This window comes from Oppia nitens, unplaced genomic scaffold (genome assembly GCF_028296485.1).
Source record: "Oppia nitens isolate AA-2021 unplaced genomic scaffold, nextdenovo-longstitch-racon4-pilon3 scaffold24_pilon_pilon_pilon, whole genome shotgun sequence".
Classification (NCBI taxonomy): domain Eukaryota; kingdom Metazoa; phylum Arthropoda; class Arachnida; order Sarcoptiformes; family Oppiidae; genus Oppia; species Oppia nitens.
The window spans coordinates 1,372,499-1,397,500 of record NW_026533204.1 but is presented as its reverse complement, the minus strand read 5'-3'; the positions used below and the strand labels follow the sequence as shown (position 1 = coordinate 1,397,500).

Genomic DNA, 25,002 nt, shown 5'->3' with positions numbered 1-25,002 from the left:
AATAAAATTTTACTTGAATTTTAAATGAAAATTATAATTAAATGTTTGACTAGTTTACAACTTTTATATTTTTTATAATAAAATTACTAAATGATTATAAATTTATTTATTTTTAGTACAAATTGCTGAAATGTATAATTAAGTTTTTTTTAATATTATTAAATACTTTATTAATAAATTAACTGTAAAAAAAATTATTTGTTTTTGTTTAATTTTAAACTAATAATAAACTAAACTATAATAATAGCAATATTATTATTATTTAGTTGTTAATATATTTATAAATTACAAACAAATAATAATAATATATAAATAGTTTAAAAATTTTATAGATTTTTATTAATTCAAGTAATAAGTATTTTACAAACATAATGATAATAAAATAAATAATTGCAAAATACATATATATATCTTTACATAATATTTTTTTTTGTATTATACATGAATAATTAATTGCCATTAAAATGTTTGGCCCAATTGAGTAAATATTTTAAATGAATAGGTATTACACTTAATGATAGTACAGATAAACCAATCCATAAACCAATAGTACCACAAATTTCATATACAAGTGATTCAAAAGTACATTATATTATAGAAACTTAATTAATATTATGTATTAATAGTTTATTATTTGATACTTTATACAGACATTTTATTATAGTAATAAATTTTCTGATAAATTAATATAATTTATATTAATGTAATTTTATTATTGTTTTTTTATTATTTTTTTATTATTATTTTTATTTATTTATATCTTTAATTATATTTACAGAATATTTATAAGTGTTTTTTACTAGTACTGTATTAATATATAATATTTTTTTTATCAGTACCAGTCTCTTAAATGTTTATAATATTAACTTTATATATAAATATCAATATACTGTATATACTGTATATTCTATACTAAGTGATACTAATGTAAAAATATAGTTAATAATTTATTAAGTTATTTCAATGAAATGTAATATAACTATAGATACAATAGAAAGAAAAAACAATCACAATTTGTACCAGTTACAAATTATCAACAAATTAAAATAATTATCTTATTAATATTAATTAAATAATAAATAAAATAATAAATAAATAGTTAATAATAAATAAAAAAAAATATAGAAATTTTTTTTATTAAAATTCAAAATTACAATCACAATTTGTACCAGTTACAAATTATCAAGAAATTATTTTATTAAAATAATTATCAAATTAATATTAATTAAATAATAAATAAAATACTAAATAAATAGTTAATAATAAATAAAAAAATATAGAAAAAATTTTAGTAAAATTCAAAATTGCAATTGTAATATTTTTTTTTGAAAATAATTAAATATTTATAGAAATTTTATTATTAATATTATTATTATATTTATTTATATTTATAAAATATATATATAAGCGTTTTATTATTACTACTGTATTAATATATCAATATCATATTTAAAAAAAAAATAATTTTTTATAAGTACCAGTCTCATTAAATGTTTATTATATCAACTTTATATATATACTGTATATACAACAATATCAAAATTAATTAATTTTAATAATTAATAAGTAGCCTATATTATAGAAACTCAATTAATATTATTAATAGTTTATTATTTGATATTTTATACAGACATTTTATTATAGTAATAAATTTTCTGATAAATTAATATATTTTATATTAATGTAATTTTATTTTTTTTTTATTATTTTTTTTATTATTATTATTATTTATTTATATTTTTAATTATATTTACAGAATATTTATAAGCGTTTTTTAATATAGCGTTATAATACTGTATTAATATATAATATTTAAAAAAAACTATTTTTTTTATCAGTACCAGTCTCTTAAATGTTTATAATATTAAATTTATATATAAATATCAATATACTGTATATACTGTATATTCTATACCAATTGATAATAAAGTAAAAATATTGTTAATAATTTATTAAGTTATTTCAATAAAATGTAACATCACTATAGATACAATAGAGAGAAAAAACAATCACAATTTGTACCAGTTACAAATTATCAACAAATTAAAATAATTATCTTATTAATATTAATTAAATAATAAATAAAATACTAAGTAAATAGTTAATAATAAATTTTTAAATAGAAAAACTTTTATTAAACTTCAAAATTGCAATTGTAATCTTTTTTTTTGTTGAAAATAATTAAATAATAGAAAACTATTTATGTGTGATAATTATAACTAAAAAAAAATTAAATAAATAATTGAAATTACTATTTAATTAAATTATGGCAATTAAATTAGTTATCAGTTTATTGTGGATATTATTTATATATAAAATACTAATCCATACAACAGAGTATTTGAAATACCAGACAAACAGTGAATTATTTTTCAATAAATCTGATGATAGGTTTGATGTTAAATCGCTGCCAGCGATAACCATATGTCTGAATCAACAATGGCTTAAAAATTTAGGTAAAAGTCCTGCAAATCAAACTGATAATTGGTTTAACTGTATTATTGAGGATATTTCTATGAAAAAGTGCAATGAATTTAATGGTGACGACTATCTGCGCTATAGCTATACGGGTAGACCCTGTTTGAATCTAATGTATCACCAGGGTAGTTATGATGATGATGATAATGGTGGCAACAATACCAACACTAATAATCAATTTATACCAAAAAAACTATATCAATTATTTTTAAATTTTCAATATAATATGACAATGTCAATGGCACTGTCAACATCAAGCAATACGCCCACACATTTTCATCGGATGAATATTATCAATGAAAACAATCAGGATCTATATATAAATTTAGATACAAATCTACAACAATACCTACCGTTCCCCTATCAGACTGATTGTATTAACTATGATGATAATAGCATTGATGTCGACAAACAATCAACTAATGGACGACTACTACGAAAACCAAAATCCCGTACGGAATGTATGCTAAATATAATGACTGATAGAGAGTATAGAAAATGTAATTATAATTACTATTGGACTCAATATCGCATACATAATAAATCAGAAATTTCAACGCTTATTAATTATTATGAAAACATTAGCAATAATCAAATTATTAAGGATTGTATTGTTAGCTATGATTTGACTGATTTGAATACGAAATGTAAACCCGATTGTAATAGCTATACATATGATATTTTTCAAACTACTGATAAAGAAGGTATTTATTCAAATAATAATCAAATACTAATCAATATTATAATCAATCGACACTATAAACTAATGATAATTTATTCGCCATCGATGTCGGCCATAGCTTATTGGTGTGAATTAGGAGGACTGATGAGTATGTTTTGGGGTTATAGTTGTTATTCATTGATAGTATTGATACTAAAAAAATTTTTAACATTAATTAATACAGTTTTAAGTAAAAAATTTCAAAAATATTACAAATACATTAACAATCATCAATCAATTGATTTACTAATATTTATTATATGTTCATTATTAATGTTTTTGCATATATTATCAGTGATTGCTATCTATAGAAATTATTCAACAATAACACAAATACAATTTCAACATTATCTACGTATACCTGAAATAACTATTTGGATATTACCGACAAATATCTATTTGAAAACAAATTTATTATCTATCGATGATATCGATGACGACAACAATATTGAAAACATTTACAAACATATAAATTATTATTACAACTATATATTAAATACTACACAATTGAAACAATTAGTTTATGATTATCAATCAGATCTAATTGATTGTCGTCTAATATTAACTGATAGATCAGCTATTGATTGTCCTAAACGACAAATTTTAACAAAAGTTATATCACTATTTAAATCAAACAATAGATTAATGTATTCATTAGTTATTGAAAATAAATTATTTTCTAATCTTAGCGATAATAATAATGTTATACTAATGAATAAATTAAATAGTAATAATAAAAATCAATTGAAATCAATAGTAATTAGATATAATAGTCGACAAATTAGTAGATTGTTTCTGAATACTATATTTGATGACTGGATTGATATGAAATTACAGTTTATTCAATTAAATACCATAACAAATATTATATATACGACAAAATTCATTAAACTATTGTCGACACCAAATACTAATAATAATAGTAAACATTGTTTGGATTCAATGGACAATCCAATCGATCGTTTAGTATATGGTAACAAAAAATTTGAAAATATAACAAATTGTTTGGAAATTATGTATTTGAAAACCAATACGTGTTATCCATTTATTTATAAAGATATCGATTTATCCATTAATACTAATTATAATAATATAGCCTATTGTCAGAGTAATGATAATAATCCGTTTAATACACATTTAAGATATTATTTTGAATGTTGGAAACAATCAATGGGTCGGTGTTTCCGAATAATGTCGGATATGATAAGCTCGACAACGACTAGTAGTAGTAGAGTCGGGTCGTCGACATCGGGACTCAACATAAACTATACGGAAATCAATATAATACCGAAATATTCATTAGAGCCACAAATCACTGAACAGTTATCAATGGATATCTATTCGCTTATCTATGAAATCGGTGGTACTATTGGTATGTGGATCGGCATATCTGTCCTAACTAGTAGTCAACTAATCTATTATACGTTTTATTTAATTAACTATTTGTATAATATTTATATAAATTATAAAAATCGTATTATAGTTATCTAAATGGTTTTGTTTTTTTTTAAATATTGTCATTTATAATAATATTTGTTTAAATATATATATATTTATATTATTTGTTATATGTATTATCATATCTACACAAATGTATTTTTTTATTATTATTATTATTAGATTTTAAATGCTATTTTGAGATAATTTATATATAAAATATTTTATGTGAATATATCCAGTTAATTAATTTAAAATAAATTAAATATTATATTTATTAATATTAGAAAAATACCAATTGATATTAAATATTCAAATTAAATATCAATTGATTGGTTTTCTATAAAACCAATATGTTAGTTATTTACTAAATTATTTTTGGTAACAAATGTTATGTTTGAAAATTAATAAGAAATATACAGTATATTATAATTTATTTAAATTGATAATTATAGATTAACTATTATGAATAATATCATTAAGTATTAAAGTATTACAAATATGTTAACTTATTTACTATTTTTATTTTTAATTAGTTAATTTGTATGCAAATATTAGATGCAAAAATTAATTTTTTATTAGTATATAAATATATATACATTTATAATAATTTATCAATAATTATAAACTCATTAGAAGTAATAGCAAATAACTTTATTATCAATTAATATATATTTGTAATTTAGTATTTATTTTTACTACTACTAATAATAAACATAATTACTAAAATAAATTGTTATTATCGTAAATGTTATTATAATTATGGAAAAAAATTAATAAGCCGCTATATGATAATTAATAAATAATTATAATTAGTATAATAATAATTATATTCAAAAAAAATTATCTATCTATCTATTAATACATTGTAATATCTAATATAATATACTAATGTATTATATTTAGTTACACTATTATTAGTAAACATATAATACTAGAGTAAACAACACTAAAATTACTTATTTTTTAATAGTTTTATTGATTTAATATTTTATAAAAAATATATATTTATGTAATATATTGTAATAATAAATTGCATTTTTATTTTTCAAAACAAAATGTCTGTAATTTCCACTACAAAGTTATTGCCGCCAAATGTTTGCTACAAGTGGTCGGCCTATCATTTATACCGTATTGGCTTAAGTGGACATCAATTGATGGCCAGTGATTGGTGTCCAAAGAGACAATGGTTTCACCGACCGATTGTTGTATTTATTGTTTGTTTTGTCTATTTAATTGAACGTATAAGTTGTCTGTTCATCGATGGTGCGGACAATTGGCAATTGTTTGCACTGTTGGGTGATTTCGGCTATTTTTGGCAAATAAAAACATTTGTCGACATATTTCTATCGTTACTATCACTATTGGCAGTACTATCGCAACTAACCTATTTCTATAACTACATGTCCGGTATTGAACCGACATTTATGCGGGTATTTGAAATGATTTCAGGTTTACGGACACCGGCGAGTGTTGGTCTCAGTAATACCCGTGACATACATGTGCTCATCAAATGGATGCAATGGTTAGGTGAGAGCTGTCGATATAATAATGCATGTCTGGTCTCGTTGAGTGGTGCATCAATAATTTTATCTGGTTATCTGTTAAACATGCCTATCATGTATGGCCTACTGTATGGTATACCCAATTCAATGATGGGTGCACTGTGGGGCTATTCAATGATGAATGTCATACTCTATCAGTTAGTCTATTTTTATATACTGTGCCGATATTTGAAACTAAAATTTATGGATTATTATAGACAATTAAAATTGTTAACAACAACAAGCAAACAACACATAAACACAAAACCAATACTAAATCTAATGAAATCATTTGATAAATTGTTTGCCGAAATTGCAGACTATAACCACAGTTATTGGTCAAAATTTTTGCTATACGTTTGGCTAACATTTGGTTTGGCAACAGTTATCGGTTTATATACCATACTGTTTGTTGAGATGGCAGTCATACCCGTAGCCATACTAAGCTATGGTATTGTCTTACTTTGTTTAGCATTTTTGTTTATTATATTTACGGTCGCATCGGTTACTACATGTGCTAATAATTTACATAAATTGCTAACTAATTATAACTTAAATCAATAATATTTATTTATTTATTTTTTAATGTTTTTTATTATAACTTTCATGACATTTATTAGTAATAGATTTATAATGACTTACTCTGTATATTAATAAATAGTATATCATTTTTATTTATAATATTATTATTATATTATACAATTTGTGTCCTAATAAATCATATAAATTGTTTAACTAAATTAGTAAAACTAAATTTAGTAAACAATTACATTATTATTTTTTTTAAAACTTGAAATATTTAACATATTACTTAATTTTATTTAAAAATATGATTTAATTGTTTATTATAATGTTTATACAATTTAATACAATCATGAGATAGTTATTATTATAACTAAATAATAAAAATTGTATATTAATTACAAAATATAATATAAAAATAAAATAAAAATAATATTAAGAATAATAATTATTATTATTAGTTTATTTAAAACTAATTAAAGCTAATTTAAACATTATTTTATTAATATATTAATTGCTTACATAAAGTAATACATAAACTGTCTATTAATAAAAACAAAAATAATTTTATTATTATAATTAAATACTACATTACTATTACTTTTTTATTGATTACTTTTTATAAAGTATATTTAAATATTAAAATTTAAATGTATTAAAATATATTTATTTTTTATTTAAAAAACAACAAAACAAAATGCTAAAATAGTTTACTAAATGTTATATTTAAATTTAATAGGTATATATACTGTAATATTTATAACTAATTTATAACGACTAAAATATACAACGATTAAAATTTAAATATATGATAAAATAAAATATAGAAAACTAATAATATATATATAACTGTTATTGATTTGTATTTTGATTAGTTGTAAAATTTTATATTTATATTTAAATTATACATTACAAAATAAAGTATACTGTATAATTGTTTTAAAAATAAATATTATTCAAGTTAATTTTTATAAATATAATAATTAATTATTATATATATATATATATACTTAATTAATAACTATTTAAAGTATATATAATAGAAATAGACTATACTAATAATTCAAGAATAAATATTTTTGTAATAAAATTAATTATCATTCACAATATAATTAAGTTATTATTGTTTTAATATAATATTTATAAATTCAAGTATAAATGTGTTAATTATGATGTTTTTTTTAAAAAATAAACATAATTATTGAATTGTTAAATATAAATGAAATATGAATTTCCTTAGAAACTAATTTTAATTTAGATATATTGCACACAAATAAATAGTATTTTACTGTAATTATTGTCTATTAAAGAATAATATTATCATTAAATATATTGAAAATGGTATTAAAATAAATATTTTGAAAACTAAAAACATAACCATTAATATACATGTTTTAAAAGTTAGTTAAAGTTTTTAAAACTAATTCTTAAAATATAAGTATATATTTAATATACTGCAAAATTTTAATATTAAAAACATTAGATATTTTTTAGACATTTATTAAAATAAAATTTTTATAATGCAGGATAATAATAAAATATTGAGTAATCATTTTAAATATTTTAAAAATTAATACATTTATACTGTATTTAATGATTAGTACTGAATATTTTATGTCATTATTTAAAAACAAAACTATTAAAACATGTTTTGTAATAATAAAGTTGTTGTTTAAATATAAATTTAAAGATTATTAAAATATTTTATTAAAAATAATATATCAATATTAGTATTTTGAAAAATGTCTGATTTTTCGGCTACAAAATTATTACCACCAAATGTTTGCTACAAATGGTCGGCCTATCATTTATACCGTATTGGCTTAAGTAGCCATCAATTGTTAGCCAGTCATCATTGGTCGGCCAAAAAAAGACAATGGTTTCACCGACCGATAGTCATATTAATTATTTGTTTGGTTTATCTAATTGAACGCCTAATATGTTTGTTGATTATCGATGATGATGAGGACAATTGGCATATGTTTGCACTGTTGGGTGATTTTGGATATTTTTTACAAATAAAATCCATTAGTAATATCCCGTTTTTGTTGGTAACATTATTGACAATACTATCACAGCTGACCTATTATTATAACTATATGTCAGGTATTGAACCGACATTTATGCGGGTATTTGAAATGTTGTCGGGTAGGTTGCGGACACCTAAAAGTTTAGGTCTAACCAATCAACTGGACATCAATAAGCTTATCAATTGGATGCGATTGCTTAGCGAGTGTTGTCGATATAATACTAAGTATATAATAGCACCGATTAGTTCAGCAATATGTTTGTCAACATTCATAGTAAACCTACCGATTAATTATGCCCTCCTATATGGTATACCCAATGGTATTATGTGGGCGCTGTGGGGCTATTCAATTGTTAACATTACTTTCTATCAGTTTATCTACTATTATATACTGTGTCGCTATTTAAAGTTAAAACATCGGGAAATTTATCAACAATTACATCAACAGATAACTGATAAACAATCGGTTAAAAGCGTTTATCGTATATTCGGTACAATGAAATTGTTGGACAAATTGTTTGCCGAAATTAATGATTATAATACTACTTATTGGTCAAAATTTTTCCTATATTTTTGGCTAACTTATGGTTTGTCGGCTGTTATCGGCTTATATACCATTATATTTGTCGATATGGATGCCGTACCCTTTATTATACTGACTTACGCTATACTATTGAATAATATTGCATTTTTATTTATTATATTTACGGCCGCATCAGTCCATTCATGTATTAATAAATCAATGATATTATTAAATAAAATTATTATTTGCTTTTAATATAAGTTTATCATTAAGTTTTATATTTATAACAATAGACATAACAAAAATAGTATAAAGTGGTATAGTTTTTTTTAATATTTAATAATTAGTATTATTTTAATACACATATATTTAAATTAATCATATTAATAATATTATCAATTAAACATATAATTATTGAATTGTTTGAATAATATAAAATAAAAATTTTCTAATAAACTAATTAAAATTTTTACAACCATAAAATAAATATTTGTTATCCTAATTTTATTATATTAAAAATAAATGATAATAAAATATATAAATTATTTAGTAAAATTAATTAATCATAAGCCAGTAACTGTAATTAAATTATAAATTATTTTTGCTATTTTTAAATAGCAATTATATTTTTAAAAAATACTTAATTATTTTTTAATCTAATTATTTATAAGTTTTATGTTTTCATTGTAATGTTTTTAATAGTTTTAATGCTAATAATAATAATAATAATAATAATAATAATAATACATTAATAGTACATTTAACATAATTACTTTTAATTATTATTTATATTTTCAAAAAAAATATTAAATAAATATTTATTGTAATATTATTTATTTATTTCTATTATTAAATTAACATTTATAACAATAATAATAATAATAATAAACTATTTTATTAATAATAAAATTATGTCAACAATTATGCCAATTGGTTATCATGTTTGACCAGATCGGCACACTTTTCGCCGATCATCAGCGAAGCGGCATTGGTATTGCCGTTCATCAGTAACGGCATTACGGAGGCATCGCATACACGTAAACCGTCGACACCTTTGACCCTAAGTCGTGGATCAACTACAGTATCGTGTCTTTCATGGGCACCCATACGGGCAGTACCGGCCGGATGATAGCACGAGTAGGCCGTCTGAACAATCAGACACTGGATATACTCATCGCATTCGTTGACAAACTGTCGGTCCTTACAAAACTGACAGCCGGGTATCGGTTCAATTGGTTCCAGATATTCGGCAATCGATGACCGCTCGTAGAAATATAGGGCCGCTTTGATCGACTCGTGTAGATCGGCATAATCTTTCGGATCGGCCAATACGTTGCCGTCGATAAGCGGATAGTATAGCGGACTTTTCGAGGCCAGTCGTATACTGCCGACTGATCGCGGTCTCTGTAGAATTGGATGGACAAAAAAGTAGTAACGACCCAATAGTGGTGCTCTGAATATGTCCCAAGCGTGTCGGTCCTAATACCAGGGGGGACAACCAAGTAGTCAGTGATACAGTGCAAGCTCAGGGATGGATCCAACTAGATGTGTGGTACTATATACACACACATAACTTACCTCATGAGGGAAGGCCCTGACATCGCTCAGGTTTGCCGGATACAGGTATAGACCAGTTTCCCAATTAGTATTAGGCCAGTCCTTATCTTTGTTGTTGTGAGTATTATAGTAGACAACCGTACGATAGTGTTGGGCTAGTGGTCCAGTTTTTCGGGCCAAAAACTGATACAATTGCGGGACATTCATTTGGCCACCGGTGCTCAGCAAGTGATAGTACTTTTCTTTGATGGCAAAATCAATGCTAACACCCCAATGATTTTGATAGTTGTCGCCAACTGGTAAATCGCTGAGTACTGGTATGCCGAGGTCGTGTAGATGTTTTTCGGGTCCGATGCCCGACAACATTAACAATTGCGGTGTATTGATGGTACCTATAATAATAACAACCTAGTTATATGTCAATCAATATAACTGATATTACTATTTGGGGAGTGGGGTGGAGTGGGTGATTATAATTACATACCGGCGCTGACGATAATCTCTTTTTTGGCAAAAATTTTATGCTCGGTTCCGTGTCGGAGGAACTGTATGCCAACGGCTCGCTTATCTTCAAACAAAATTTTCGTAACCAATGCCCGGGCAAGTATATGAAGATTATGTGGATAGGGATTCGGGTCGATATAGGCATTGGATGCACTACTTCGCCGACCCTTACCATCGATAAAAGCCTGACAGACAGCTGTACCGAACTGCTGGGCACCGTTAATGTCGGTACTGGGTATATGCAACTCGTTGGCCGCCTGTTGGTGCAACTGTATGATCGGCGGCGGATGAGACCACGATGTTATCTCAATGGGACCAGTGGTACCGTGAAATCCATTGCTGGCCACTAGTGGATCCAAGTTTTTCTCGTATTTCATAAAATAGGGTAACACCTCCTCATAGCTCCAACCGATAGCGCCGTACTCTTTAGCCCATACGTCAAACGTACGACGATTGCCCCGATTGTAGATCATTGAGTTGAATGATGAAGTGCCGCCAATTACGTGACCCCTGTTTTCGGGTATTACCCGATTCTGATAGGAGACGCCATACTTTTGCGGTGTTAGCGTATAGTTCCAGTCTTGTTCCGAATAGAATAGGGCGCCCGTAGCTGTCTGGGCCGGTATGTCGTTGATGAGACCACTCGGGCCGCCAGCTTCGACCAACAGGACACGGATGTGCGGGTTTTCGGCCAACCGATTGGCTACTATGGCACCTGAAGAACCTGAACCGACAACAATAAAGTCGTAAACGGCTTGTATTTGATGGACTGATGTCTCAACCGAGTCGTGTTGGATATTGTTTTGCAATATAAGTGCCGCTATTGATAACAATTGTATGGATATACCGACTAATGGTGGGGCCATTATTGCACACACACATATACAAATTGGTTATTTTTTTTAAATAAAATTAAGACCTCCTTTGTAGATTTTTAGAAATATTAGATATGTAGGTATGTATTGATACAGATATAAGCACAGGTATAGGTTTAGCACAGGTATGTTCACATTTATTTCAAAGATTATTAACTATAATCTTATGAATCATAAGTTTTATTATATGATATCAATGTTATATTAGAATTATATTATAATTATTACATTTATTATAATAATAATTATTATAATTTTTTTTATAAGTTTGTTTAGCACTGGTAGTTACACTGGTTTTGTATGTGAGTGAGTGTGTGTGTGTGTGTGTGTATGTGAGGGAAATCCTTTTACACGAAAAAACAACTTTCCCTTATAAATTTCTAAATTATTAATAATAATAAAAATCAAAATTAAGGTTAAAACAACTTTTTTATTATTATTATTATTAATTTATAAGCAAATTATAGCAAATATATAAAAATCAGAGCACTTTTTAATTTTGTTTGACATTTGCATATATAACAGTATTTACAATATATTAATATATTATATATATAAGTACTATATATTAATATATACACTACTATTATCATATATAGTATATTTATAAGAAAAAAACAAAAATTTAAACTTTTATTTTAAAAATAAAACTATTATATTTTTTTCATATCAATATAAATTATTAATATACGATTTTTTTTCAAACTGATATTATCGTGATATTGTTTTTCATTTTAAAAATTTAAATATTACAAAAACAACAACAACAAAAAACATTAAGCAATAATTTTTAACTATAATATAATATCTCTCTCTCTCTCTCTAATTGCTCTTAAATATTAAATTTTATTAAAATTATTTTTATTTTTTTAAAAAAAGATAATTGTTTTAACTGGTTATGCCCATATTTTTTAAAAATAATTTTATATTATTATTTTTTTTTCAAATTAAATAAAAACTCCAAATTTATTTATATTTAACAAAATATTTATTGATAATTATCGAGTTTTGCACTTTTATATATAAAATACTTATATCATATAATTTATATATAACTTTATAAAGTTTATACTCTATATAAATTGATTATATATTGATATAAAAAAAATAATTTTGTAATTAACAATGTTATTCATTTATGTTATTTAATTTATGTTAATTATAAATTGATAATTATATCTCTAATATATATATATATATTATATATATATATCTATTTGTGTTATATTTTATGCCCTTGTTAAAGGATAAATTTAATTATTTTAATTAAACAAAAATAGTTTTTAATGATAAATTATTTTTTGATTAAGTCCTAAATTAATTATTAGTAATTTATTATATTAAAAAATAGAGTTATATTAATTTGGATCAAATTATGAAATATAAACTTATGTTATTATTTTTTTTAAAAATTATTATAATTTAGTTTATCTAAATAAATTGCATAATATTTATTAATTTAATGTTTATAAAAAAAGTAATTTTACAGATATTTATTTATTACATATAAATCTTTTTTATCAAATTTAAATAATGTTATATAAATTAAATAGTTTTTTTTTAAAAATAAATAACAGTAAAGTATATCAAAAAAATAATAAATATATGATTATTATTATATATTTGTTATAAAATATTTATTTGTAATTTATTTGCATAAAACTTATTTGAAATTAATAACATATTTAAATAATTAAAGTTTATCATTTAGTAAATCTCATATTATAACATTTATTTAATACCATATTTTATTATTATTATTATTCATCAACAATAATAAAATGATAATAATTGTAATAATTTCTAATCAATTTATAATAATTTAATTATTTTTTGTTATTAGCACATAAAAAATATATATAACTTATTTTTAATTAAATTGTTATAATTATCTTATTATTTAATAAATACTACAAAAAAATAGTTTACCCAAAACAATAATGTATAACAAAACAAAAAAATGTTTTAAATGCAATTAATTCACACTCAAACATAACAACAATATAACACAAAATAAACATAACTTTCTCAATAGTTAACTAAATAACAACATAATTATCATATATTATTTTATGTGTATACCCCTACACACACACATTCACACAAAAATCACACATACAGTTCCTTAAATTATAGATGGTTGTCCTCTCTGACCATTTGAGCACACTTTTCGCCAATCATAAGTGTCGGTCCATTGGTATTACCATTGGTTATGAGAGGCATAATAGAGGCATCGCATACACGCAGACCATCCATACCCTTAACCCGTAGCCGCGGATCGACTACAACATCATGTCTGTCCACAGAACCCATACGACAGGTACCCACCGAATGAAAGCCAGAGTCGGCCTGTTGTTCGATAACGCAGCGGATATATTGGTCGCACTCGTGTACGAAGCCGTGCGGACAGAAATGACAGCCGGGTATCGGTTGCATCGGTTCCATGTATTTGGCAATGGATGAGGTCTCGAAAAAGTAGAACATATACTTCATTGACTCGAATAGATCGTCGTAGTCGAGTGGGTCGGCCAGAAATCGGGCATTGACTGCCGGATAGACAAACGGATCGGCCGATTGCAAGCGTACATAACCGCGACTGCGTGGCCGATGCAGTATTGTGTGGACAAAAAAGTAATGTTTGCCCAAATAGGGTGTATGAAACAGATCCCAGTCGTGTTGGCGTTCAAATTGGTTGACCTGTTGGGACAGGTTTTGCGGGAACAGATAGAGACCGGTTTCGAATATAGAGTTAGGATAGTGAGGTCCGTCGGGATTGTTTCGGGTGTACAGATAGGTCAGTGATCGGTAGTGTTCGGTTAGTGGTCCGGTATGATGGGTGTAGTACTCTTGTAGTTGTTCCACTGATACGGTAGAGCCGACACCGAACAGGCCCTTGTATTTGTCATTCAACAGTAGTTCCAGTGTAACACCTGGATGATTTTGATAGTTTTCACCCACTGGCAGGTCCATCACCAATGGTATACCAAAATGTGCTAATTGGTCGCGCGGTCCGACTCCGGATGTCATCAATAATTTTGGCGTTTGGATGGCACCTATAGATTAGATAAATAAACATTATATATATATAGTATATAATATATCATATAAGGAGGAGTTATAATTTTTTTAAATAAAACAAAATACATACCGGCGCTAACAATGACCTCACGTTTAGCAAAAACAGTTTGTTTCAATCCGTTCCGCACATACTGGACACCGACCGCACGTTTATCCTCAAACAGTATGCGCGTGACGTACGCATTGGCCAGTATATGTAGATTGTGTGGATAGGGATTCGGGTCGATATAGCCGTTGGCCGAACTCTGGCGAACACCGTCGGTACCGATATAGGCCTGGCCTAACATTGTACCAAACTGTTCCGGACCGTTGATGTCCACTGTTTTGAAGCCCATTTCGTTGACCGCCTGCTGATGCAATAGCATAATCGGTGCCGGTTTTTGCCAAGTAGTAACCTGTATGGGTCCACTAGTACCGTGATAGCCGTTGGCCACCAATAGGGGATCGGTTTGATTTTCCCATAGTTTGAACAGCGGCAACACTTCCTTGTAGGTCCAGCCGTTTGCGCCAAACAGTTGGGCCCAGTCGTCGAAACAGCGCCGATGACCGCGATTGTAGATCAATGTATTGATCGAACCGCTGCCGCCGATGACCCGACCTTTTTTCTCCGGTATCCGCCGGTGACGAAATCCTATACCTACTGGTCCCTCGTCGTGCGTATAGTTCCAGTCGATACGGGAGTTGAAAAACAGCCAATAGGCGCCCGGTATGTCTGTATTGCCGCCGGCAATTTCGCCAGCTTCCAGCAACAGTACCCGGACCTGGCCAGATTCGGCCAAACGGCTGGCCACTATCGAACCGGCTGATCCCGAACCGACAACAATAAAATCGTATGCCGACTGTATAAGATGATCATCGGTAATAATAGATTGGTGGCGCATATAGTTTTGCAACATAAACAGTGCCACCGACAGGAACAGTGATATAGCACCGGTAGCTACCATTGTTTTTCAATCAGGGTCAGTCAATAACTTATATATATATATATTATTTATTTATTATTATTATTGTTATTATTATTAAACTAAAAATTTTATGCTATGTTTGCATATATAATTTTTGATAGATAATTAAGGATTTAATAATTTTTTGAAATAAAAAAGGGGATTCAAATATGAAAAATTGATCATGCGCATTTTTGACAGGCTGTCAATCCCCCTTTTTTTCCTCCTCAATAGATATTAATGCCTTTTAATCTCCAATAATAAAAAAGGGATTAAAATAAAATTATAATAAATACTAATTGAGGGGATATAATCCACTTTTACATTTAACAGATAGTATAGTACAATACTGTATTATTGTTGTAAATATAATGTATAAACTATTTAATATTAGTTTCAAATTATGATATAAAAATGTTTGGTTTGCTATTTTTTTTATTGTTGTTGAATACCTGAAACTTATCCAAATATTTTTTTATGTGTGGTTTTTTTTATTGTTTGAATTATTTGAATATATATATATATATGTTTTTTTATTGACATACTTAGCATTAAGACTTTAGGCAATTAATATTGAAATTATTATTAGTTTTTTCAATTATTTTATTTTAATAGTTTTATTAATATAAATTGTATATTTTAAAAAAAATGTTTAATATATTGTATTCTAGTATTTATAATGCAATTTAATATATATATATATATATATATATATATATATATATATATATATATATATATATATATATAGAGAGAGAGAGAGAGAGAGAGATAGAAATGTATTATAAAAAGTAAAAGTATTTATGTATTAATTTATATATACTTAGATAGTGTTAATTATAAACTTTAAGAAAATTAATTATGTTTTTTTTAAATAAATAATAAAAAACAAATAATTTTTAATAAAAGTATTTAGATCGCTATTTTTGTTTTATAACCTTTAATAAATTAATAACAGATATATACAGTTATAATAATAATAATAATAATAACAAAACTGTATTTAATTTATAATTTATTAACAAAAAATAATAGCTGAAAATTAAATAAATCTTAATCTAACCAAATATAGTTTTTTGTTTGTTTTTTTAATATCAAATAAAATGCAATAAAATATTATTTTTTGGACATAACTTTTTTGCTAATAAAATATTCATAGTTTTTAATTAATTATCAAATAACATATAATTCAATTAATAAGTTATGCAATTTTAGTTGCTAAGTGAAAGTTTAATATCGATATTTAATATATTTATTTAATAAATTGTTAATAAATAATAAATTATAAAAAACATTAATGTTTTATTATTATTATTTAATAAACTATATAATAAATGTTTTATATTATTATTATTATTATTAAACTAATTTGAAATTGTATCTGAAATTATATCACAAAAATATATTGATATTTATTGATGTATTTATTTTATATTAAGGAAAAAATATACAGTAGAAATAATTATTTAATAATACAACAATAATATCATTTATTAATCAAAAATTTTTAGCATACATATAAAATATAATAAATTTTAAATTAAAAAAAACAGTGTTTATAATTTTTGAATAACATAAAAAATAAAGTTAATGTTATTTTTTATATTTTTGAAAACATGTTTTTACAAATATAATTATATTTTAAAAATCCGCTACTGTTTAAATTATAATGTAATTAATTAAACATTTTATTTAGTAATAATTAATACAATTATCAAATAATTATATAAATGTGTAACACTGAAAAAAAACATTTGTTATTTATTGAAAATTTAATAATCATGTAATTAAATAAATTTTAAATAATATAATTATTGTTTAATATTTAATCTTTTAATCTATAATTATATTTAATATAATACTGTAGTGTAATAACAATAAAATTTGTTTTTTAAGTGTCTATATCTTTGAATAAATTAAATTTATAAAATTATTATAACAACCAGTAATTATAAAATTATTATTTTTAATAATATTATGATTACTATCAGTTTAAGTAAAATATTTTTAAAATATAATATTTTAATATTAAAAATTTAGTTAAAATCAAAAATATTAGTCTATAAATATTAGTTGAAAATAAAATATTATTTTCAATATATTTTAATTAATTAATAAATTTAATGTTTGTTATTGTTGTTATTGTATTGTTATAATTAATTGTTTAATTAGTGATCAGATAATTAAATAATTTTTAATTACTAAATTGTACATGTATATATTTATAAAGTTTGTAATATCATATGCTGCAAATTATATTAAATAAATATACTGTATATTTATAGCATTTACATACATAATAAACTCAATATATATATTTAAAAAACTTAACAAGGCTATATAGATTTATAATAATTAAGTTTACAAAATATTAAAAAATAATGTTATTATTATGTTTTGTTTGTTTGACAATTACCAAATATCAAGTAGCTTAATATTAAAAAAAAAATATTGTATATTTTTTTATAACAAATAAATTACACACATAATATTCATTTTTTTTTTGAAAAATAAATTTATAATTATATTGAACCATTAATTATAAATCAAAAAAAAAAAATTTATTATATTATTAAATTCAGATAAAAGTTTAATAGTAATAAAATTATCATATATTAAATATAGTACTGTATATATCGATAACTATTGACTTAATAACACTTATATCATTACATCACATATCATAGCATCACATTACAAAATTATAACTCAATATAGAGTACATACTGTACATACAAAATTAACAGCCAGGTTCTCAATCATAACATTTTAAAGTAATTTTAAATCTCTCTCTCTTTCTCTCTCTCTCTCTCTCTCTCTCTCTCTCTATCTATCTATCTATCTATCTATCTATCTATCTATCTATCTATCTATCAATCTATCTATTTTTTCCTATCTATCTATCTATCATTCACATAAAATGGGCACAAACAGTAAGATTGTCAATTATCAATATCAATTTTTAGTTTTAATAATTTAACATATATTAATATATCATATATCATATATATAGCTACTGTATATATATATATTAAATTGAATATTTAAAATTTAACTAGATAATTAGAAATTTATAGGTAGTTATAGGTTTAGAATTAACAACTATTAATATATAATAACAATAATAATAATAAACAATAATATATTATGAGATCTATTAATGCAAAAAAAATTTTTTTGGGTTAACTAATCAATTAACACAAACACAACATTATATAACCATTTAGTTAGCATTTAATGATAACTAAATGGACAGTTAGTTAGTTTTTGTTGTTGGTTTGGCTGTTTATTGTTTATACGGATACATAGCAATACCGGTCTTCTCGTTAGGCTCGCCGACGCCGCCGCCAATCACACCGCCAGTGACCATCATTTGGCCGCCAAACTCGGGATTGTTGTCCACCTGTTTGATGGACATGTCTTGAAATTTCTTAATCAAATAGGTATAGTAGATAATCAAACAGGTAAACGACACGTTCAATAGTATACGATAGATTTGGCCGCTAAACAGTGTCAATACCAGACCAATAATACCGATGGCGCACATAATTGTATTGAGTTTTAGGCTTTCCTTGTAGGCGCCATGTATGCCAAGTATGGCAATGGGCAACGATATTATGGCAACTACCATAACGGTATAGCCAACTAAAATAATAATAATAATTATTATTATTATATGATAATATTAGAATTAAAAAATATACAATATAAATATATATATAAATAGTTTATATATTAGTAGTATATCTATTGATATTTAATATATTATTTGTTTAATTTAATAAACAAATTGTTTAAAACTAACAAAATTAATAATAATAATACTTATGACATAAAATTAGAAATATTTATAACAATATTTTGTTGTTATCATAAATATTATTACATATGTTACATATATTACATATGGTATTATTATTATTATTATTATTAACTAAAACAATATAATAATTATTTTTGTTTTGTTTATTAATACTGTATTGATTACTTTAATTACTCAAATATTATTTCAATAAATTATCATTATAATTATCATTTAAAAAAAATTTTTAAAAATGCTAAATAAAATTTTTTATCCAATTAAATATCATATTTTTATATTCTTTAATTTAATAATAATAATAATAATAAACGGTAAAATAATTTAATAACCCGTATCAGTAAAAATAATTATTGATTAATAATTTTTAAAAATTTTTAAACTAAATTTAGAGTATATATACATATATACCGTATATAAAACATTTTCATAATTATTTTAGTACATAATAAATACCAACCAAACAAAAAAACACTTAAAATTAAATTAATAATAATTATAAAATACTAACCAAAACGATAGGTATCTTTTCCATGCTCTAAGACATCCTCTTTGAACAGTTCGTGATGATTGTCGTGGTCTACCTGTGCGGCCGATACCATCAACGAGCCGAACACCAGTAGCAACAATATGCCGATTATATGCAATATCCAGAAACCAATGACCAGATATTTGACTATTGAAAAGACAATACCTTTTTGCTGTTGGCTGTCAATCATTATTATGATTATTATTAGAAATTAGAAATGTCTTTCCCACCCAAGTAGTAGTAGCAGTGATAAGGAACTACCTATCAATTATTGATATCTGTTTATAGTTTAGGTAGTTTATGATGGTTTAGTTTTTTACTGAGATTTAGTAGTGATGGCGGCTATGATTATGGCTTTGATTTTTTGTTTGTTTTTGTGGTCTCTCAAAATGTGTGCATTAAAAAAAAGGTTTGTCGCATTTAGTTGTAATAAACATTTTTATTATACATACAGTACAGTACAATATATACTTTATTATATAACAATACGGCAAATATATATATAATATACATGTATATTGAAAATATAAGCGCAGACATAATATTGGACAGTACTGTACTCTACCAGTCGATCGATAATTTTATTTTTAGTCATCCTTTATTTTTTGTTTTTTATTATTATTATTTGGTTACATCCCTGAGCTCTTAGCTGCCTATACTGTACTGTAGATTGAGTCGATGCAGCTAAATATGCCCAAATAGTTTATAAAAGTACAGTATATACAGTATATTATATATTAAGCACCGATACTATTCGGTAGTGTGTGTGTTACTACTAGTGACATAATATTTGCCAAACATTTTAGTTATTTTTGTTTTAATTTTATTTTTTATTTTTTGATATTTAATATATACTGTAGGTATGGATTAGATAAACAATTTTTGTTTGTTAATAAAAAAAATCTTTTATCTTTAATATTTACATTTAAATTTTATCATTATATATTTAGTAATAGTTATGGATTATATTTTTTTGTGTAATATAAAAAAATATATATAATATATATTTATTTAGTAGTGATAAATAATTGTTACATAACATAACATATATAAAACAATTTTGTATAATTAAACCCTTGATAATATAATATATAGTAATAAGTTGATAAACCTTTTTTTTTTAATTAAATAATTTTGTAAATATTATATAAAATATTTTATATGATTTTATATGGAAAAAAATATATTATTTATTATCAGTTTACTTATATGATTATTATTAATGTTTACAACAACAACAACAAAAAGTTTACAATCTTTGTTGATTAAAAAATCGCAAAACATATTTTTGTATACAATTTATTCATATATTAATTAATATTAATTAATATTGTATTTTATATTATATTTTAATGATAATAAATGAAATTTTTATTGATATTGATATACAGTATATATATATATTCTTATAATAAAAAGTATACATAATATAACAAATAGAAATATTTTGAAAAATACTAAATAACTGTTAAATTTCTATCAAAAATAATAAATTATTTTTTTATATATTAAATACCAATTTTTCGGCTAAACTTTCGGGTCAACAAAATCCTATCGTTTGATTTGATGGTATGCCTGAGTAGGCCGGCATAGATACCGGTACAGATAAACATTAGTACCGATATGATAAATGATAGACAATTATCGGTACGTAGTTCGACCACTTTGACCACCACTACTATCGACCAGAACAGGGCATAGGCTATCAACAGTGCCAGCAAATCCAATAGTACGCCTACCAGTCCAACGATAGCCATTGCCAGCAATACGATACATACGTAGACCAGTATCTTGCGATTGGGTATGAGCTCGGGTTCGCCTAAATCTTCGCCGGTAAACATTAGTACAGCCGACGATACGATGATAATAAAGTTGGAAAATGCTAGGACTGTCCTAAATATACGGAACAATACTTCCACGATATCCCTGTCCTTAAATATTACACTTTTTAATCGTTGCATTTTTTGTTGTTTGTTGTTTTGGGCAAATAATTTGATAATTTAAAATACAGTATAATAGTAATTAATAAATAGATTTTATTTTAAATTACTAACAATAATATTATTAACACATATTATGTTATTTATTTATTTTTTTAATTTAGTAATATTTTATTATCTAAACTATAATAAAAATTTTAGTACTGGGTTTGCAATATCTATGATGACTACTACATTGTGTATGATGTGGACAGTTAGACTAAAAAATTGATTTTGAAGGCCTTATTAATTGAATTTCATTATTATTACTATTACTATTTAAGATTTTTTTTTGTTAAAAATTAACAAAACTTTTATATTGTAATGAATATGAAAAACATTTATATGTGAACACATAAATTGATTATTTTAAATATTATATATATATATACTGTATATATATTAGGAGATTAAAATAAATGGGTTTTTCTTAATAAATAGTTTACAAAAAATATGATTGACTCTCACTGTATTTTTTTTATATATAAAAAACATTAAACATTAAACATAAAAGTTTGAAAATTGTATTAAACTTTTTTTTTAAATATTATTTGTACAGTACTTTTGCTGTCCAGTGAGAAAATAAAATCAATAATTTCATATTATGAGTGTATAATTTTTAACTAATTTATTTTTTTTAATTACTTTATTATTATTATTATTGCTTGTATTTCATCTAATAATACTGTAATATACTAATAATATTACTGTATATACAATAACTAATTGGTTTTTAAAAAAAATATTTCTAGATTTTTTTTGTTTGTTTGGTTTCTATCGTCATATTTCTAGAAAAATGCCAAAAATGTTGTCGTTTTCGCAAATATTGACATCCAATCGATGACACAGATAGCGGACAACAGTGTAGACATCGATGTCCATTGGGTTTCGGTAGAGACCAAACACAGACAACAGGTAAAGCATTTCAGACGATTGGATACGACAGCTGACAATTTTACCGCAAAATCGGTACAAATATCGGTTCATTAGTGGTGTGTTGGTGTTGGTGTTGGTGTTGGTGTTGGTGTTGGTGTTGGTGTTGGTGTTGGTGTTGGTGTTGGTGTTGGTGTTGGTGTTGGTGTTGGTGTTGGTGTTGGTGTTGGTGTTGGTGTTGGTGTTGTCGGTGTGGTTATGAAATGATAATCAAAATTGAATTGTGAAACTAGGATATCATTTAATATATTTTTTATTTTTTCAATTTGTTTTGCAAGTTTTTTATGAATTTTTAAAACTTTAAAAATGTATTATTATTGATATATGATTTTTTATCAAAATAAAAAAATATTTATTTGCATATAAAAATAAATACAAAAAAAAAATTTTGAATTTGTTTTTTTTTAAATTTTAATAATTATTGTTTGCATGATATTCATAGTGTGTATGATATTATAATTGTTTATAATACAAATTTGTTTTATATGTTATATAATTAATTGTTTTATATATAAAATATGTAAATTTTTAATTTATTTTATATAATAATTGTAATTTATTTTACACCAAACTTTAAAAAGTTGGGCCAATTTTTTTGTTGGAAATTTGCAAAATTTTTACTAAAATTTCAGGTTAAATCAATCAAAAAATAATAAAATGATTTATAAATTATATATATATATATACATTATATTATACAATAAAAGCATCTACATGTGTTTATATATTATAATTAATATCGAAATTATAATTATTATTATTTTCTATACGAAAATATAATAATTTCCATTTATTGATAATTAAAATAGACTAAAAATAGGAAATTATTTATATGTGATACTATTACTACAGTATTTATGTATTAACTAAAAACAATTAAAAAAATCTAGATTATATATAACTATCACGCAATGTAGCAATTATAATTATTTTATTAGATATTATAATAAATTAGTTTATAACATCAACAATAAATTTGCATATATGTCACCAAAATAAATCCAATTATAAAATAATTACTATTAAAAAACTAAAGTAGTTTACATTACTAATAATTTCATTCAAAATTTACATATATTTTATTTTTATTAAAATTAACATATTTTTTTTATTAATTGATATTTAACTTTGATTATTAATAATTATGATACGATTTATATTACGGTTAATTTATTTTAATTTAGCCATATTTAACATTATTAAGACAATGGTTATTAATTACAATCCCAATATGGTTGACATATGCAATGAATTTGAATTAATATTTCAATCAAATTATATAATGATTTATCGGACTATTGATGAACAATACGCCGGACAACCATTARATAGGAAACACGTTATGAAAGCGATTGCATTGAAATTGAATTGTTTGCTAACAATACTCCGTTTAATAATCATCTGTTCAGCCTAGTGTTGGTAATTTTTCGCAATTCAATTTTCGATTGCCGCAATTGCGGAAAATTGCGTGAAATTGTTTGAAATTGCGCGCATGAGGGAATGTATAAAAATTAACTTTGACAACGTTA

At 24.0% G+C, this 25,002-nt stretch overlaps 4 protein-coding genes across 5 annotated transcripts; all 4 read right to left on the bottom strand.

Annotated features, from left to right (window-relative positions):
- Positions 1–10,175: 10,175 nt before the first annotated feature.
- On the bottom strand, positions 10,176–12,234 carry LOC128954083 (L-sorbose 1-dehydrogenase-like). Its single transcript, XM_054299649.1, has 3 exons — positions 11,296–12,234; positions 10,833–11,203; positions 10,176–10,733 (listed from the first exon to the last, which is right to left on the bottom strand). The coding sequence occupies exons 1-3, from the start codon at positions 12,179–12,181 to the stop codon at positions 10,176–10,178; spliced, it is 1,815 nt and encodes a 604-aa protein (XP_054155624.1). The 5' UTR covers positions 12,182–12,234.
- A 2,043-nt stretch (positions 12,235–14,277) lies between these two features.
- On the bottom strand, positions 14,278–15,217 carry LOC128953922 (L-sorbose 1-dehydrogenase-like). The gene has a single exon (XM_054299460.1). It carries the CDS (start codon positions 15,215–15,217, stop codon positions 14,321–14,323), a length of 897 nt encoding a protein of 298 aa, XP_054155435.1. The 3' UTR covers positions 14,278–14,320.
- LOC128954082 (glucose dehydrogenase [FAD, quinone]-like) lies at positions 15,217–16,212 on the bottom strand. The gene is made up of 2 exons (XM_054299648.1): positions 15,349–16,212; positions 15,217–15,243 (listed from the first exon to the last, which is right to left on the bottom strand). Exons 1-2 carry the CDS (start codon positions 16,210–16,212, stop codon positions 15,217–15,219), a joined length of 891 nt encoding a protein of 296 aa, XP_054155623.1.
- A 2,997-nt stretch (positions 16,213–19,209) lies between these two features.
- LOC128953912 (uncharacterized) lies at positions 19,210–20,992 on the bottom strand. 2 transcript variants are annotated; one of them, XM_054299448.1, is made up of 3 exons: positions 20,882–20,992; positions 20,544–20,822; positions 19,210–19,857 (listed from the first exon to the last, which is right to left on the bottom strand). In XM_054299448.1, the coding sequence occupies exons 2-3, from the start codon at positions 20,749–20,751 to the stop codon at positions 19,499–19,501; spliced, it is 567 nt and encodes a 188-aa protein (XP_054155423.1). In that variant the 5' UTR covers positions 20,752–20,822; positions 20,882–20,992; the 3' UTR covers positions 19,210–19,498. The 2 variants fall into 2 exon arrangements, with proteins under 2 accessions (XP_054155423.1, XP_054155421.1); XM_054299446.1 differs by having other exon boundaries at positions 20,544–20,992.
- Positions 20,993–25,002: the final 4,010 nt, after the last annotated feature.

Coding starts and splice junctions, on each gene's coding strand:
- LOC128954082 (XM_054299648.1), bottom strand. CDS start 16,212: ATGGTAGCTACCGGTGCTATATCACTGTTCCTGTCGGTGGCACTGTTT. Junction 15,244..15,348: donor TTGCTAAACGTGAGGTCATT/GTTAGCGCCGGT, acceptor TCTAATCTATAG/GTGCCATCCAAACGCCAAAA.
- LOC128954083 (XM_054299649.1), bottom strand. CDS start 12,181: ATGGCCCCACCATTAGTCGGTATATCCATACAATTGTTATCAATAGCG. Junction 11,204..11,295: donor AGAGATTATCGTCAGCGCCG/GTATGTAATTAT, acceptor TTATTATTATAG/GTACCATCAATACACCGCAA. Junction 10,734..10,832: donor TCAGGGCCTTCCCTCATGAG/GTAAGTTATGTG, acceptor CCCTGGTATTAG/GACCGACACGCTTGGGACAT.
- LOC128953912 (XM_054299446.1), bottom strand. CDS start 20,751: ATGATTGACAGCCAACAGCAAAAAGGTATTGTCTTTTCAATAGTCAAA. Junction 19,858..20,543: donor AAAAGATACCTATCGTTTTG/GTTAGTATTTTA, acceptor TTATTATTTTAG/TTGGCTATACCGTTATGGTA.
- LOC128953922 (XM_054299460.1), bottom strand. CDS start 15,217: ATGACATCCGGAGTCGGACCGCGCGACCAATTAGCACATTTTGGTATA.